Source organism: Sorghum bicolor, chromosome 6, assembly GCF_000003195.3.
Source record: "Sorghum bicolor cultivar BTx623 chromosome 6, Sorghum_bicolor_NCBIv3, whole genome shotgun sequence".
Taxonomy (NCBI): Eukaryota; Viridiplantae; Streptophyta; class Magnoliopsida; order Poales; family Poaceae; genus Sorghum; species Sorghum bicolor.
Genome location: NC_012875.2, coordinates 17427373 through 17445200, shown reverse-complemented (window position 1 = coordinate 17445200; position 17828 = coordinate 17427373). Strand labels below are relative to the sequence as shown.

Below are 17828 nucleotides of genomic sequence, written 5' to 3'. Positions count from 1 at the left end.
GATTCAGCTTTGTTTGTCACTTGAGTAACTAGGGATTTCTCGTAACATCCGCCACTTCATTTTTAGCACTCTAAAAGCCCTTTCTATGACATTCCTAAGGCTCCAATGTGCATAATTGAAGGTTTCCTCTTTACCTTTAGGCTGAGGTCCCTCTTAGTACTCCTGCAGATGATACTTTGTCCCCTTGTACGGAGCTAGATACCCCAGCCGGTTAGCATAGCCGGAGTCCACCAGATAATACTTCTCTAGACAAATGAATCTTAGATTAGCCTCTACTAGAGAACCAACAACAAAACCATCAACAACACTATATCTACATACCTGTAGGAGGGTGTGGAAATAGATCCCTGAACCTTGATATTGCATCCTTGAACACTGTCATGTCATGTGCAGACCCAGGCCATCCAGAAATAACAAAAGTGAACCACATGTCAAAGTCACACGCAGCCATGACATTTTGTGTGGTCATCCCCTTTCGGCACAGGTGCTGCACAAACTTTTCTTGAGGCACCATGCAAGGAACATGGGTGCCATCTATAGCACCTATGCAGTCCTTGAAGTAGGGATAAAACCTAGGTTGCTCAAGTCTAGGATGAATCTTGTGAATTGTGGGTCCACAAGCTTAATAATGTCTGCTGCTAGCATCACTAGGGAATTCAAAACTCTATTGAACATGGTGAAAGGTGCTAATATGGCTAGAGGGGGGGTGAATAGCCTATTTAAAAATTCTACAAACTCACTAGAGCAAATAGTTAGTAAATAACAAAGCGAAGCTTTTTGCTCTAGCTCTAAAGGGGTGTTTGCAAGCCACCTACCCAACAATTCTAGTTGCTACAATCACTATGCACACAAAAGCTAAGTCTCTACAAGTTACACTAGTGAACTATGCTACACAAGGTAAACTAAGCAACTTAACTAATTACACTAGTTTGCGGTAAGTAAAGATAGGAGGAGAAATTTATACCGCCGTGTAGGGGATGAACCAATCACCAATATAAACAATCAAGTACCGGGAGAATGCCAATCAAACACAAATGAGACACCAATTTTTCTCCCGAGGTTCACGTGCTTGCCGGCACGCTACGTCCCCGTTGTGTCGACCAACACTTGGTGGTTCGGTGGCTAAGAGGTGTAGCATGAACCTCGTCGTCACTAGGACACCACAAAAACCTACCCACAAGTGAGGTAGCTCAATGACACGAGCAATTTACTAGAGTTACCTTTCGGCTCTCCGCCGGGGAAGGTACAAGACCCCTCACAATCACCGGGAGATGGCCACGAACAATCACCAACTCGTGCCAATCCTCCTCCGCTGCTCCAAGCCGTCTAGGTGGCGGCAACCACCAAGAGTAACAAGAAAACCGCAGCTAGAACGATCCCCAAGTGCCACTAGATGCAATCACTCAAGCAAATGCACTTGGAATCACTCCCAATCTCACAAAGATGTATAATCTATGAAGGAGATGAGTGGGAGGTGTTTGCTTAGGCTCACAAGGATGTCAAGTATGTTAGAATGCCAAGAGAGTAAGCCCTAAGCCGGCCAACAACTATTTATAGACCCCTCAAACAAATAGAGTCGTTGGCTCTCTTACTGGGTCTAACTCGGGGTCACCGGACGCTCTTAAAGGGGCACCGGATGCTCAACACCTGCGTCCGGTGCTCCAACGTCAGCCGCGTGTCAGAATCTAATGGTAACCTACAGAGCACCGGACGCTGAGCAAGTTTCCACCGGACGCGTCCGGTGCACACCGGACCCGTGCGCAGAGAGCTCCGCAAACTTGCAGGGTCACCGGACGCACACTAAGCGTCCGGTGCTCACCGGACTCATGCGCAGAGAGGGTCGCCAAACCGCCTGCACACCGGACGCTGAGCACCGGACTCTCTCCGGTGCGTCCGGTGCACTCTGCTGCACCCGACAGCACACCGGACGCTAAAGGCCAACGTTCGGTGCCTCCGCGCAGAGCGTCCGGTGTGAGAAACACTCCCGCGACTTCTCCAAAACTCCCACCGGCGCAATAGAAAATATGCACTTTATTTTCTCGAAAAGCGCCGAATCCCGCCTCGCAAGCTCGGCGGGAGGGAGAGAGGAACCCATCCTCTCTCTACCCTTCAAACTTCAACTCCCTTCTCAAAGTGTGCCAACACCACAAAGTGTGTACCAACAAGTGCACGTGTGTTAGCATTTTCACAAACATTTTCTTCGAAGGAGTTAAGTTAGCTCACTAGGTTCTAAATGCCTGCACATGAACAAAGACACCTAGTGGCACTTGATAACCGCTTAGCCAAAGAATTCCCCTCTTTATAGTATGGCTATCTATCCTAAATGTGATCACACCCTCTATGGTGTCTTGATCACCCAAGCCAAAACCCTAAGCAATACCTTTGCCTTGATCTCCATAGGGTTTTGTTTTTCTCTTTCTTCTTTTCCAAGTTGAGCACTTGATCATCTTGTGGTCATCACCATCATCACCATGATCATCACTTGCTCCATCACTTGGCATGTACCAACCTCATTAAGTCTACACACACTTAGTATAGAGGTTAGTACTAGGGTTTCATCAATTATCCAAAACCAAACTAGGGCTTTCAATCTCTCTCTTTTTGGTAATTGATGACAACCCTTTTTACAAAGATTTTCAATAAAATTTTCTTGGATTCATGTTGCTTGCCCAAGCATTTTACCATGTGTCAGTTCATCTTTTGTGGACTTTTCTCTATTGGAGTTGGTTTGCATCTTTTCTAAATATGAATTCTTGCATTGCGCATTTCTTGTATCTTTTGCACTTTTCCACGTGTCATACCTGAAAATAGCATATATACCAAAACTCGTGAAAGATTAGATCAAAGCCCTATTTTCTATTTATTTTTATTTATAAAAAGATATTTATTTTTATATAATAAGCGTCGCCAATAGTCATCGCCTTTGTCCACCCATTTCTTGGCAGCAGGTGAAATGAGATTTGCCTATGTACAGAAATAAGCACTGGTTTAAATCGTCATTCACAGTTTATGTCAATGCCATGCAACACTAACTCCACTGACACATGCCAGTTCAAATAACTCACATCACAAAGTGAACTGGAAACAAATAGTTTGAATATCAAACATCACAAACACAGTTCAGACTCGAAAATTACACACCACACACTTAGTTCATACAAACTTATTTCGTGACTAATGAAACATAGTTCGACTTCAGAAGATAACACAAATGAAAAAACGAGGTCTAGTTGTCCACCCCGGCTGCACGCTCCATTAGTAGAATTCTTTCGTCATGGCCAAGTAAGAGGAAGAACTTCATTTCGTTCTCGTTTTGGATGACGTTGTGCAGCCCAGCAAACAATATTTTGGTTTGGGCACTGGCACCCATCTCCATTGCTATCTTCGTAACTGCTTACACGATGTCATCCTTGTCCTTCTTGTACTCGACCATGGAATTTATGATGGAAACCTTTTCATGAAAGATGTCATTGTGGGTCTGCAATTGGTTGTCCATGGTCTGCACTGCAACACTCTTAGTCTTCTTGCTTGGGCTACATGCTGTGGTGTTGTTGATGCTAGTTCTCTTGGTCCCATTGCTTGGTGGTGTCACCTGGCACTAAGGGTCATCTGCCCTCTCGTCATCGTTGCAGCTTTCAGTGAGGTCGATAGGGAACTGTTGGCCGGAACAAAAGCCGACATCCTGTCTGCGGTGTTCCCAGTGAACATCATGTCCATCTCATCCAAGTACGAAGGTAAACCTTTCTTGAACTTCTTAAAATCAGAGTGGCCCTGCAATATGAATGTAGTACTGTTGAAGTGTTGTATGAAGGATATTGCTGACAACAACTTTGTAGGAATGAACGCACTGACCTTTGTATGTTTTTCCCATAGCAATGACAACACCGTCTTCCAAACGACCTAAGCCAGAGCCGGACCGCAGTGTGTTACAAAACTTCCACTGGGTCTTCAGCTGCCTAAGCTTACTAGAAATCTAGTCCCTGTCATGGAGCAACCCAGTGGCAAGAAGAAATCTAGTCTCTGGAGGAGGTCCTTCCACCCCGTTTTATTCATGACCCCCCTGACACAGTTGCGGATCCCAATTTGCTGACACCAAAGCTCACAGAAAATTTTGGTTTTTCCACTGGACCAATTTGCCTTGCTTTTTGTAGCCTAAATCAGTGTTAATAAGAAAGGGATACGTTTACATTGCATAACTTATTTGAATGGCTACGACATCAATTGGAAGCACAAGTAGTATGAATTTGTTACAAAAAAGGTACTAGGACGAAGGTATACCAGTAGAACGTCGCCGTCGGTCGTGGCTTGATGGGGCCGACCGCCTCGCTGGGTGCGGGCAGTACCTCGGCGGTACGGCGGGCTTGTTGATGCAGGACGTGGCGGGGTTAACCAGGACGGATGACGAGGCGGCCGTGGCGGGCTGAAGGCTCGTCCTATGTCACCATACGTAGGTTGGCTGGCCGGCCCGGATCTGGCCGGATGAGGAGACGACCACGGCGGGGAGAATGGAGAGGGAGGGCCACCGCCGATGCTTGGAGGAGGTCTGCGTTCGGGGACTCGAATCGAAGGGGGAAAACCTGCGGCCACGTTGTACTCACTGGGATAGTTGCTGGGGTACGAAGGGTCGCCAGACCATACCTCGCCACCGTTGATGTTCAAGCTGTCCAACCCTAGGCGGGGGTTGGTGACGTGGCTAGACCTCGCTCCTTTGGAGAAATGGCAGCCACCACCGCCTTGGAACCAGTCCGCATCGGCCGTGGGGAACACGGTCTCCCGCTCGTCATTGGTGTTGCCGGCGTCGAAGTCGTCTCCGTGGTGGCCGACAATGGCTGAGAGAGTGCTGGGCGAGTGGATTCGGCCGGCTGGGGCACGGCGAGCGGCGGATCTGCACTACCGGGTACTTGGGAGGGGGAGGGTGGCAGGCGGCGGACGGCGGAGGTGGATGGGAAGGGCGGCTGTGGCGGATGGTGTATGCCGACTGCGGCTAGGGTTGGAGTGGATGGGGATGACGGGGATGGATAAGGGCGGTGGTCACGAGTGAGGGGTTACCGAGGCGACGGTGGTAGCAGGCCGAAATGTTTTGGGCTACAATGCACATGCGAGATTTCGCCGGCCCGTTTAATTCCAAAAGTCCGAAATCTAAAATTTTTTGCTTTCGTCCTAATTTTTTTGCAAACTGAACGAGGCCTTAGAGCATCTCCAAGGACTTTGCAAACAAACTTTGCATTGCCCTGTTTGCAAAAAAGAGTAGAAAATACCCCTCCAATAGTTTTACAAAATAAGGTTTGCAATTTGGTTAACTTTGCAAATAGAGGTTGAGGCTTTGCATATATGCAAACCTTCCCACCACTTTGCATCTACAATTTCAGCCTTCCACGTCGAACTCCGTCCCCCCCCGCCCCGCGCGATTTCTCTACGACCGTCCGCTCTCCACGAACGACGACGTACGCGGCTACGGCGCGGGAACGGAGGTGGGCCTTCCCTCGGAGGAGGACGGAGCCGAACTGACGCGAACGACGACGGCGACGAACGACGAACGCGGCCTGGGCTGGGCGGCGACTAACGAGAAGATCTGGGCTGGGCGGCGACTAGCACGCATGACTTACGTCAAAATGGCGCGAAGGGAAAAAACGCGCGGACGCGATCGGTGAAAAAAAATTCGGGAGTGGGGTCCACACTTTGGGTTTGCCAAGTCTAAATGCAAAGTTACTTGGAGTTGGACTATTTTTAGACTTTGCAAATGAGTTTGGGACTTTACAAACAACGCCAAATGCAAAATTCATTTGCAAAGTCCTTGGAGATGCTCTGAACCTGTCCTAGCCTCGCAGCGCAGGAGACCCTTCAACGAATGGGAGCTGCGCCCGACCCGCGGAAGCAGCACCGGCGACGCCGGCACGCCTAAATATGCGTCGTCCCCTCGCCTCCGCGGCCCTCCGCCTCCGCTGCCTCTCCTCCACCTCCCCTACTCGTCTCCTCTCGCCCTGCCCATTCCTCCTATCCCGCCGTGACGACGACGACGGCCGCGAGGGCCCCACGTCGCCGCTGCCCCCGCTCCCGCCATCTGGCTCGGCTTTCTCGCCCCGTCCTCTCCTCTTCTCCGCGTCAGCTGCCGCGGGCCTCTTCAGCCTCCGTGGCGGGTGGTGGAGGCGGGCTCTGCCTCCCGCGGCGTCGCGTCCCCCCGGCGCCGTCGCCGACGCGGCTCCCGTCCGGCTCACCATCTCCCGCAGTAAGGAAGGGCTGGCCCCTTCTTTCAATCCCCCGTTGTGCCTGCTTTTTTTTATTTGTTTAGCTCTTGCCTTATGTTGGGTGCTGTTGCTTTTCTGATGCAGGTTATTCTCTGCGTGTGGCCAAGGGCAAGAAGAAGGCACATTTTGACGATGAACACAGGTAATTCCCCTTCCTTGATCTCTCTCAGAAGTCACATTTTGACGATGGACCTTCATACACTTAACATTTACCTCAGAAGTCAGAAGATTGCGTATCCAGTGAAACAGATTTCTGAAGTTTGTTCTCGTCATGAATTATTGATATTCTTTGCTTTGATGCAAAATCTAATTAGGCTATTTATATATGAAACATTGCAATAAAAAAGATGCTCAGCAGAGTGCCTCGTACCCACTACCCTATGTATCAGATAAATTGTGACTTTGTGAGTGAGATAGTTTTGGTATATGTACATCTGTGGATTCTGTGCTGTGATGGAACACAAATGCTCTTGCCTTGATGTTGTGACAGTACACAGTAGGGGATATGTTATTCCTCTTACCAAATGAGTATCTGGGCTTTGTTTAGTTCCCAAAAAGATTCAAGATTTCCCGTTAAATTGAATCTTGCGGCACATGCATGGAATATTAAATATAGACGAAAACAAAAACTAATTACACAGTTTACTTGTAATTTGCGAGACGGATCTTTTGAGCCTAGTTAGTCCATGATTGGACAATAGTTACCAAATACAAACGAAAGTGTTACAGTACCCAAAATCCAAAATTTTTGCCAACTAAACAAGGCTCTGGATAATTTTTGGGGTGGGTGGCATGAGAGAATGTACCTTTGGAGGATAGGGTCATTGACCTACCCCTTTCTTGGACGAGATGACGAGAATGAAAAAAAGCCCATTTCGAATTGCTTCAGGTTGAACTATGAGTCTGAATCATGATGCTGCACGATAAATACTCATTGCACACTAACCTTTTATTTTTTGTCATTGTGGTAAAGAAATGCAATTACAAAGGATAACCTATACTAGTTGCTCCAGCGTTTTGTTTTTTTTTGAACAAACAGGAGGGGAAGCCCCTACCGAATTCATTTTATAAGTTTTATCTGTACAAAACAGGAAGAAGAAAACAAATCCAGTCTCCAGCATTTTGTTATCAACAGAATAATGTCATTGCTACTTGTTTGGATTGCTCATGAAGTTATTTTTTGATATACATTCTGTTTAATGTAATTGATAATGGAATGTGACCTCAGCCATCGAGCGGTTAACACGGCACTATGGTGCAACTTCCTCGTTTTCTCCCTAAAGTTTGGAGTGTGGATTTCAACATCAAGTCATGTTATGCTAGCTGAGCTAGTGCATTCCGTTGCAGACTTCGCTAACCAGGTAAGTTCGTTTCGTTTTTTCTTTTTTTTTGCTATGGCGGTTAATGTATATACGTTTCCTCTCTGTTCCATGTCCAAGAACAAAGAATCTTAGGACTAATTGTTCATCAACTTTCAGGCTCTTCTTGCTTATGGTTTGAGCAGCTCAAGACGTGCTCCAGATGCTCTACACCCGTATGTATAATCAATTCTTCTGGGATATATGCTTTGTCAGAAAATAATTGGAACGTTCTTAGTTCTTTACTGTACTGTTTTTGGTTAAGTAAATTTATTCCCTCTTTTTCATGAATGAGAACCACTCCATTCCTTTGATGTAAAATATGATGGATTCATGATTAGGAAAGCATGTTATTAATTATCACAGCAATTACATAATAGCCATTAGACAACTAGTGATGGGATTAAATATGATACACCATAAGCTGCAATGATGCCTTATGTTTTGAATTGACAGATGTTAATCCTGGCTTTCTTTTTTGCAGCTATGGTTATTCAAAGGAAAGATTTGTATGGTCTCTTATATCTGCAGTTGGAATATTTTGCTTGGGTTCAGGTGCTACCATTGTGCATGGAGTTCAAAATTTATGGAATTCTCAAGTATGTTACCGAAGTGTCATTTGAGTCATGAGAACTTTATGCACAAAATTTCATTTTATTATCAAACGTCATCAGTCACCATCCAAGTATGATAATGCTCATATCCATACTTTGTTTGACAGCCTCCAGAGAATATTCACTGGGCTGCATTAGTGATTGGTGGGTCCTTCCTAATTGAAGGTGTTGCTCGCTTGCTGCTACCTCTGTCACCCCCTTACTTTTTCTTGGGGTGTGTATTGTAGCTATAATTTACTTGAGAAATCCTGTTGTCTGTTAGGTGCTTCACTGCTTGTTGCTATAAAGGCTGTTAGGAAAGGTGCAGAAGCAGAGGGAATGAGTATCTGGGACTATATCTGGCGTGGTCATGATCCAACTTCCGTTGCTGTTATGACTGAAGTCAGTAATATGACCACCTAACAGTTTTTCTCCTTTTTTTTATTTTTTATTTATGTAGTTCAATCACAACATATACTCATTTTCATTTCTGCCATTTGTAATGGTTGACTTTAATGGAAATTAGTTTTCATAATTGACTTCAATTAATGGTTGACCACCTTTCATCACCTAGTACTTTTCTGTATTGATTTCATTCTCATTTTTTCACATTGGATATTGGTCTACAGGATGGTGCTGCTGTTACAGGCCTTGCTATTGCTGCAGCATCTTTGGTAGCTGTTCAAATGACAGGAAATGCTATGTATGATCCAATTGGCTCAATCATTGTTGGCAATTTACTGGGGATGGTATGCTATTCATTGTATGTTTGTGCTTCATACTTCCTACACATGTCTCATAGTTCTGTTTTATAAATGAATAATTGATGTCTCATTGTTGGCAATTTACTGGGGATGGTATGCTATTCATTCTGACATTGTTGGGACCTCAGCATGTTTGCTGATGATTTTGATTATTTTCTGTCCATGTCTTGTTGGAAAGCAGCTGTTCAATAGATTTGCTCTCCATGTAGGTTGCTATTTTTCTCATTCAGAGGAATAGGCATGCTTTAATTGGCCGGGCCATTGATGATCATGACATGCAGCGAGTCCTTGAATTTCTTAAGTCTGATCCGGTGAGCTTCGGCATTATATTTTTGGAACTGCTTAGAAGCTTTTTCATGAAGCTAATTGATATCTTCTTGCAGGTTGTAGATGCTCTTTATGATTGCAAAAGTGAGGTGATTGGGCCAGGTTTTTTTAGATTCAAGGCTGAAATTGGTATAGTCTTTATATTCTGGCAATTCACCATATATCTAAAACAGTTACATCATTTTCATCACTTTCAATTCGTATGTGTGATAGCATGGCCAGTTCTGGGCAGAGGTGCTATTGAAAATTTGTGCACATTATTTCTAATCCTGGAGGCTCTTTTTAGACTTAATCTGAGCTAGACTTGTTTAGTACTTGTCAGAATGTAGTACTATTGGAATAGTAGGAAAAGAATGAGTCATGCTCCATGGCAAAGTTTTGCTAGGCGCTAGGCGAAATCTAGGCGATGACCCTTAGCCTAGCGACTAGTCCAGCCTAGGCTAGCCTACCGCGATGCTAGGCGTTTTTCTAGGCGCTTTGCCAATTTATAATATATACATTTATAGCTTCAGATTTCAGAGCAATTTCAGATTCAGCAGGAAAGGGGACAGAGGATAGAAGCAGGGAAAGGAAACAGAGGAGAGGAGCAGGGGAGAACATACATACATTCGTCCTTGGCCCTTGGAGCAGAGGAGTACGAGAGAAGCAGGCGGGGATGAGCTTCGCCGGAGGGAGCTGCTTCCCTGCGGGCGGGGCGGTGTAGCAGGGAGGTGGAGGTCGGAGCGGGGAGGAGGACGTGCTCGGCGGGCCACTGCAGGCGGCGAGGACGGTCGCCGGCGGGAAGTCCTTCCCCGCGGGCGGTGTCGCAGGGAGGTGGAGGTCGAGGTGGGGACAAGCTTCGCCGGCAGGAGGTGCTACCCTGCGGGTGGCGTCGCAGGGAAGTGGTCGAGGTGGGGAGGAGGATGCGCTCAACGGGGAGGAGGAGGACCTCGGAGGCGCACTGCAGGAGGGGATGAGCGTCGCCGGCGGGAGCTACTTCCGTGCGGGCGTCGTCGTAGGGAGGTGGAGGTCGAGGCGAGAACGAGCGGGCGTGCAGCTTCGTTTCCCCCTTCCTGCCTCCCACGCGCGCATTCTTTCCCACGCGCGCGGTCGCCCGCGCAGCCGAAATTTCCCGCGATTCCACGCCGCCACGCCTGAATCGCTAGATTCCTCGCTGCCTAGGGCTCCTGGGCGCCGCTGAATCGCGCCGAGTCGACACCTGGCTCCGCCTAGGTGCTCCGCCCGCCTAGGGGGCCGATTACCCCCCTAGTCCAGGCGCCAGGCCATAGCCTAGCGACTAGTCGCGACTAGGTGAGTTGTAATCGTCGATTTTCAAAACTGTGCTCCATGGTTATGGGTGGAATTACCCAGTATGCAGTGACCTATGACATAATATCCTTAACAGTATTGATCATCTGCTGGTAGATGGTGTGGAGTTGGTACCAGTTAGCCACTAGCGATATTGTCATCCAAAGTCCTGTTAACCGAGACAGACAATTTGAATAATTTTTGGATAATCCTTGTTATTGAACATTTCAGATGGTTAATCTTGTTTTCCCCCTTTTCCCATGAAGTGAATTTTGATTTATAACTTAATTAAGTTGATTTGGTCTATATCTAAAGAGTTGTCATACCTTCCATTGATGGTTTAAATATGGAAGGCGCTGAGTTTGAAGACATGCTGCAGACATCTTTCTTTTTTGCTCTAATTCACAATGTTTTCACGTCGGCTGGTCGTACCCAGTTGACCAAGGTTCGACCAGCCGATGGGCTATAGATATCTAACATGCCCATCTTGATCGGCTTAAGATATCTAACATGCCCATCTTGCTACAACTCAACTCGTTTTCACTAGGTCCTAAACCCTTTGTAAGACAACCTGCTAGTTGACTACGTGATTTTACATACTCTAGCTTTAGGGCCCCACTGTGTAACTTTTCCTTGATGAAGAATCTATCAATCTCAACATGTTTGGTTCGGTTAAACTGAACTGGATTGTTTGCAATATTGATTGCAGCAACATTGTCACAATGAAGCATCATGGTCTCATTTCTCAACACTCGCAGTTCCTTTAGTAAGCCTTTTAACCATAACATCTTACATAGACTCAATGTCATTGCTCTGTATTCGGCCTCTGCTGTAGACCGAGCCACAACTGCTTGTTTCTTACTTCTCCATGAGACAAGATTGCCTCCCACAAATATACAATACTCATAGGTCGATCTTCTATCATCTTTGCTACTTGCCCAATATGCATCACACTTGCCTTCCAAATCTAGGTGCCCATTCCTCCTGAACCATAATCCTCTCCCAGGGGTTCCCTTTAGATATCTCAAAATCCTGTAAACAACTTCCATATGTCCTGTTCTTGGATTATGCATATACCTGCTCACAACACTCACTGCATAGGAAATGTCAGGCCCTGTATGACATAGGTATATCAGTCTACCCACCAATCTTTGATATGTTCCTTTATTCACAGAGTCTCCACATTGGGCACTAGTTTGATGATTTTTATCAATCGGAGTGCTACATGGCCGACATCCAAGCATGCCAGTTTCAGTCAACAGATCAAGGACATATTTTCTCTGAGAGAGAACTATCCCCTTTGGTGACTTGGCAATCTCAATCCCCAGAAAATACCTTAGCGGTCCAAGATCTTTTACCTCGAAGGCCCTTCCTAGATTCTTCTTTAAATATTTGATTTCCTCCACATCATCTCCTGTAATCACAATATCATCCACATACACTGCCATAATAGTGATAAATGTTCCTTTATCCTTATAGAAGACCGTATGATCACCATTACATTGAGTGTAGCCCATACCACAAAAAGCTCTCCTAAACCTGTCAAACCACGCCCGAGGTGATTGCTTCAATCCATAGAGTGATTTTTTAAGTCTACACACCTTCCCAACCGTTTGTCTATTTGCAAAACACGGTGGGATTTCCATATATACTTCTTCTTGCAAGTCACCATGAAGAAATGCATTCTTTACATCCATCTGATGTAGAGGCCAACCAAAGTTTACTGCACAGGAGATTAAAGCCCTAACAGTACCCATCTTTGCCACGAGAGCAAAGGTTTTATCATAATCAATGCCATATGTTTGACTATAGCCTTTGGCAACTAACCTTGTCTTATATCTGTCCACTTCTCCTTTTGGATTTTGCTTCACAGTGAAGACCCACTTGCAGCCCACAACCTTTTTCCCTTTTGGAAGTGGGACCAGTTCCCAAGTCTTGTTCTTCTGAAGAGCATGCATCTCTTCTCTCATTGCTGTATTCCAGTTAGGATCATGTTTTGCATACTTCCAGTCCCTTGGAATAGGCACTGTTTGTAAAGATGCAACAAATGCTCTATATGCAGGTGAAAGGCGAGAGTATGAGAGAAAGTTGACAATGTCATGATTTGTACTAGGATGCTCAAATCCATAACGAACAGGAGGTTTTCTAAAATTAGATCTAGTATCTCCACGTTGTGCAAGAGGTAACTACATGCTCAGGGGTAGGAGAGACATTACCACTTGGCCCTGATTGGGTCAAAGGGCTCAATGGAGAGAAGGCCGATGAGAGATTTGGGACTGTTGAGACAGGCTGTTGTGACTGTAGTGCACGAACTTGCTCCTCCTGACTCCTAAATCACCTCCTTCGATACACTATTGGCTCCTTCTCAACTATTTGCTCCCCCTGACTCCTGAACTGTCTCCTTCGATTCTCAACATTATCCTCTGTTTCTCTATTCTCAACATTATCCTCTGTTTCTCTATTCTCTGTCATCCCAATAGCTTCACTCCCTTCAACAACTACCACCTCACTCTCGTCGTCAATCATCTCTCCATTCTCATGGCAGCCACTTCTCATACTCAACACTATCATGATCCACCACCTTCTCATCCATTGGACATGGAATGGCACCAACAATTACCTCCTTTTGAGTAGTTCCTTCATTCTCCCCCTCTCTTCTGTCACTCTCAATGACTGAAGAGAATTCTTCGAACAACGGATCAAGGTCCCATGGTTTTGTATAGTATGGTTCAAACTCACGAAACGTCACATCCATACAAATAATTTTTTTCCAATAGGGTCCCAACACTTGTAGCCCTTTTGTATAGAGGAATATCCAACGAAGACACACTTTACGGCTCGAGGGTCTAACTTGCGAACCGAAGGTCTATGGTCCCTAACAAAGCAAACACATCCAAATACCTTAGGGGGTACCTTGAATTCCCATTGTCCCAATAAAGTTCAACCGGAGATTTCATATCAAGAATCCTAGAAGGCATACGATGTCACACCCTGGTTTTCAAAACAAGACCAGAGTCATCATATGTGTGCCCAGGAAGTCCACGCATACAACAAAAGAATAGAAATATTAGAAACAATATTATATATAGCGGAAAACATATTTATAATAACACTTACAACTATCAGAGTACGTGGAAACAGTTGGTAAACTTCTTAGGCTCCATTCTTCTCATGAACGGCTGACTGGAGGCTCTGTATGCCAGCTGTCACAGAACCGACCAAATTATAAGAGTTCAAGTGCAGAAATGATCGATCTAGCAATCAAGTTTCCAGACTTGAGCCCATATAATCTCGGTAGTCAACTGAAATCACGAAGGACTTCAAACCAACTTTGCAATATACCAAGATCGTAATAGTTCAACACAATACAATGATTGTTACATAGTTCATTCATTGTCGACGAAGCGGCACCACATCGGAGTACTTATTACAACACAAGTTTTGAAGTAGCGGAAGCAAAATAGTTTACACACACATTTCACCAGTTCTTGTTACTGCCAGAGTCTCATCTCATCCACCAAAAGCATCAGGGTGCGAAGTTGTTAGAGAACCGTGCCCAACGGTTTAGTCCTCATCCCCAGCGGGATGGAGACAGGTCTTGCAGAAGCCATCATAAAAGACATCATCCGCAACAGATGGGAATAAACCCTGAATACGAGGATGTACTCAGCTAGACTTACCCGTCTAACCAAACAGAAAAGACACCAAGGATCATGCAAGGCTGAGTATAAGTGTAGCTGGTTTGACTTGGACAATTTGCCAAAAGCTTATATTGGATGGTACACCATTTGTAAAGGCATCATATTAATCATCTTTCTTGCTATCCTCAACATCATTATGTCTACCATTTGCCTACCACTAGATTAGCACCTAGACTAAGTACTTCATTTGATTATTACAAACAATAATAACCATATCAAGTTTCATCATATGTTCTTCCTTGCTATCCTCAACATCATTATCAAGAACCATTGTACTTAGTGAATGCTACGTTTGCCGCTACTCTGTCAAGTTCTCACTATCCGGGAGAGACAGCGATTCGAATCGATTCCTTTGTCAAGATTCTGGCAAGAACTATTTTGATTATATGCAGTAAAACTATAGATGACATCAGCCCACCACCCACAGTCAGATGGCTAGTCAGAAATAGTAAACAAAGTCATCACTATGTACCTACATGAAACAAACCAAAAGAATGGATCAGATGGCCCCCTTGGGCAGAGTTTTGCTACAACACCGCTTACCAAAAGTCCATCGGTACTCATTCAAACTGGTCTATGGACGTGACCCCCACAGCTGAAAACCTATAGTCCAGGTGATGCTGCAGTACCTTCAGTCGATGATGATCTGCTTACAGAGCGTGATCAGTTTCTAGAACAAACAAAAGTACGTCTCCTGCAATTACTACAAAAAATACTATGATGACAAGCACACAGACCGATCATTCCAAGTTAGTGATTGGGTATGGCTTAAACTAATGGCTCGAGCGGCATTGGGCATCTCGACCCTTCAGAAAGCCAAGTTAGCTCCAAAATACTTCGGCCCCTTTCAGATCAGTGAATGCATTGGCTCGGTTGCCTACCATTTGAATCTACATGAGGCGGCCCGCATCCACAATGCCTACCCCACATAGGCCCCGAACATTGTGAGCCCGGCCAGGTGCCGACAATGCACAAAGGTGCTGCTGTTCCAGAACCCGACCTCATGCTGAAATGACGACTATACCAGGGCCAACTACAGGTCTTGATCAAATGGAAGAACCAACCGACTGCAGAGTCCTCTTGGGAAGATGCTGAGCTCTTCAGACAGCTCTATCCCAAATTTCAGTTGAGGATGAGCTGATTCTTCAGGCAGGGAGAGATGTCATGGTCAATAGGACCTATGCCGGAAGACGACGATAAGCTAGTTAAAGTAGAGAGGGGCAATAGGTCCAGCTGGTATAGATCAGGCCTCTATAGGAGGATAGACTCATGGGCTACCATTAGCAATTGTAACCCCCCTTATATATATGAGGGAGACAATGAGAAGTTAGGCAGGTTTGGGGTTCAACCCTTTTCTCTCTCTCTCTCTCTCTCTCTCTCCTTGTGCACCGCGCCTCTTCCCTTCCCTTCCCTTCTGCCGCCGTCGCCCCCTTCTCTCCCTTGGCCGTGCCGCCCCTCAGCCGCTGCCAGCCAGGCCGCCCAGCCCAGCCAGCCGCAGCTGCTCCCAGCCAGGCCGCTGCCCCCAGCCCAGCCAGCCGCAGCTGCCATTGCCAGGCCGCCACCACCGCTGGTCAGCCCTAATCGGCTGCCCTGTCAGCCGCAAGGAAGATCAAGCGAGTGACATCTTATATCCTAGTTACAATTCATTTCCCAGTGCAATAATTTTTTTTACATAAAAAATTTCTGATATTTATTGTCATCTAAATCGTCTTACAGATTTCAATGGAGTTGTTCTGGTACAAAATTATTTGGAAAGGACTGGACGTGGGACTTGGGCAAAACAGGTGCCTTACCTTGAAAATACTTTATCTACAGTCATTGACTGATGTGCATTTTGATATTCAGTATTCTTCTGTCAGTAATGTAGTAAAATAATTGCAAAATTTTCAGCCTTCAAACTAGGTGATTTATTGCCCTATTATTAGTCTGTTCCAATTGTGTGGCTAAAATTCTAGCTGACATTTTATTGATGCTTGGCTAGTTTAATCTGGAAAAGAATAATGTCAAGGAAGCAGATTATGTCCTAGTTTCATCTTATTACAGTTGTCTGGCACTTTGAGCTTGTGGTCTTGTACCCTTCTTCCACTATACCTTTCACAAAGAACATTACGAGCTGTTCCAACACATCAGCCAACTCGTCCCTGAGAAAAGACTGCCAATATCTCACAACATACTGTAGCGAATGGTAACACATTTTACTCCCTGACTTCTTATCATTTTCATTCTACAGTTCCGGGAAGCTGCAGTGTCCAAGGATGATACGGAATTACTAAGGGTCATGGCTAACTACGGTATGTGAAATACATGTCGCTCTATAGATGGATCTAAGCTTTGCTACCCTGATCTGAAACTACACTGTTTCGACAGGCGAGGATGTAGTTGAAGCTCTGGGATATGAAGTGGATCGGCTGGAGTCTGAGATCCAAAAGCTTGTGCCTGGGATTAAACATGTTGACATCGAGGCACACAATCCAGAAGGACTTTCTCTTAGAGCATAAGTTTTTTAGATTACCTGTGTACATTGCATTTGATTAACACTCTGCTGATCGCATTTAATTAACATCAGTCCCTAAAATTTTCCTCCATTGTCAATGTAAGAATCAGATGGCTATTGTTTCATAGCGAGGAGGGGGGTAGTTGGAAGGAAGACATGGTCACGCCTGGCATGGAAGGCTTTATGTTCAAGGTTGGCATCAGTATATATTTCTGGAAGCGGCTAATGTACGGCCGTGCATGCATTAAGCAGGATGCACACAGACTCCATATATATTAGAAAATCCACTTCTTTCCTTTCCGTTTCTGCTCAACGGGAAAGTACCATGGTTGCGCGCGTGCGAAGCACGTCCACGCCCATGCCCCGCCTAGACGAGGCCACGAGAGGTCAGGCCCATGCCCACACCCCGCTAGGAAGCTTCTTCCTCTCTCCCGTGTTTTGCTTTTCCTTTGCAACATACAAACACTACCTAAATCCCGAATTGCCTTGGCGGCTAAAAATCGCCAAGAAAAGGGGTTAAACCGTTAAGGAAATGATCCTTAACCACAAACCGTCAAGCAAACGCACTCAAGAATAGAAGCTGAAAAGGGGTTAAACCGTCAAGGAAATGATCCTTGACCACAAACCGTCAAGGAAAATTAGTTTCCTTGGCGGTTTTGACACTCAAGGATAATTTTCTTGGAGGCTAGCTGCTAAGAAAACTACGACCAGACTTAATTTGCTAAATGGCCAAGGAAATATTACAACCGTCAAGGAAACAAGTTTTCTTGAGGGTTGATAGCCGCCAAGTAAATTTATTTTCTTGAGGGTCGACAACCTCTGAGGAAACACTCTAGACCGTCAAGGTAATTATGTTCCTTGGCTGCACTTCACCTCCAAGGAAATTATAGTTTTCCTTGACTATCATTAACCACCAAGTTAATTATGATTTCCTTGAAGGTCAGCCCCCAAGCAAATCTATACTGGCAACAAAAAAATAATTGCAATAATCAATATATTCAAGTATTCCGATCAATATACTCAGTTGACACATGATGACATGCATATAGATATTTTGTT

General features: G+C 45.4%; 1 protein-coding gene across 1 annotated transcript; it reads left to right on the top strand.

Annotated features, from left to right (window-relative positions):
• On the top strand, window positions 5821-17020 carry LOC8086468 (metal tolerance protein C4). The gene is made up of 13 exons (XM_021463837.1): window positions 5821-6226; window positions 6330-6387; window positions 7474-7606; window positions 7724-7779; window positions 8088-8202; window positions 8325-8382; window positions 8480-8598; window positions 8826-8945; window positions 9170-9271; window positions 9344-9416; window positions 15992-16059; window positions 16506-16566; window positions 16643-17020. Exons 1-13 carry the CDS (start codon window positions 5905-5907, stop codon window positions 16771-16773), a joined length of 1416 nt encoding a protein of 471 aa, XP_021319512.1. The 5' UTR covers window positions 5821-5904; the 3' UTR covers window positions 16774-17020.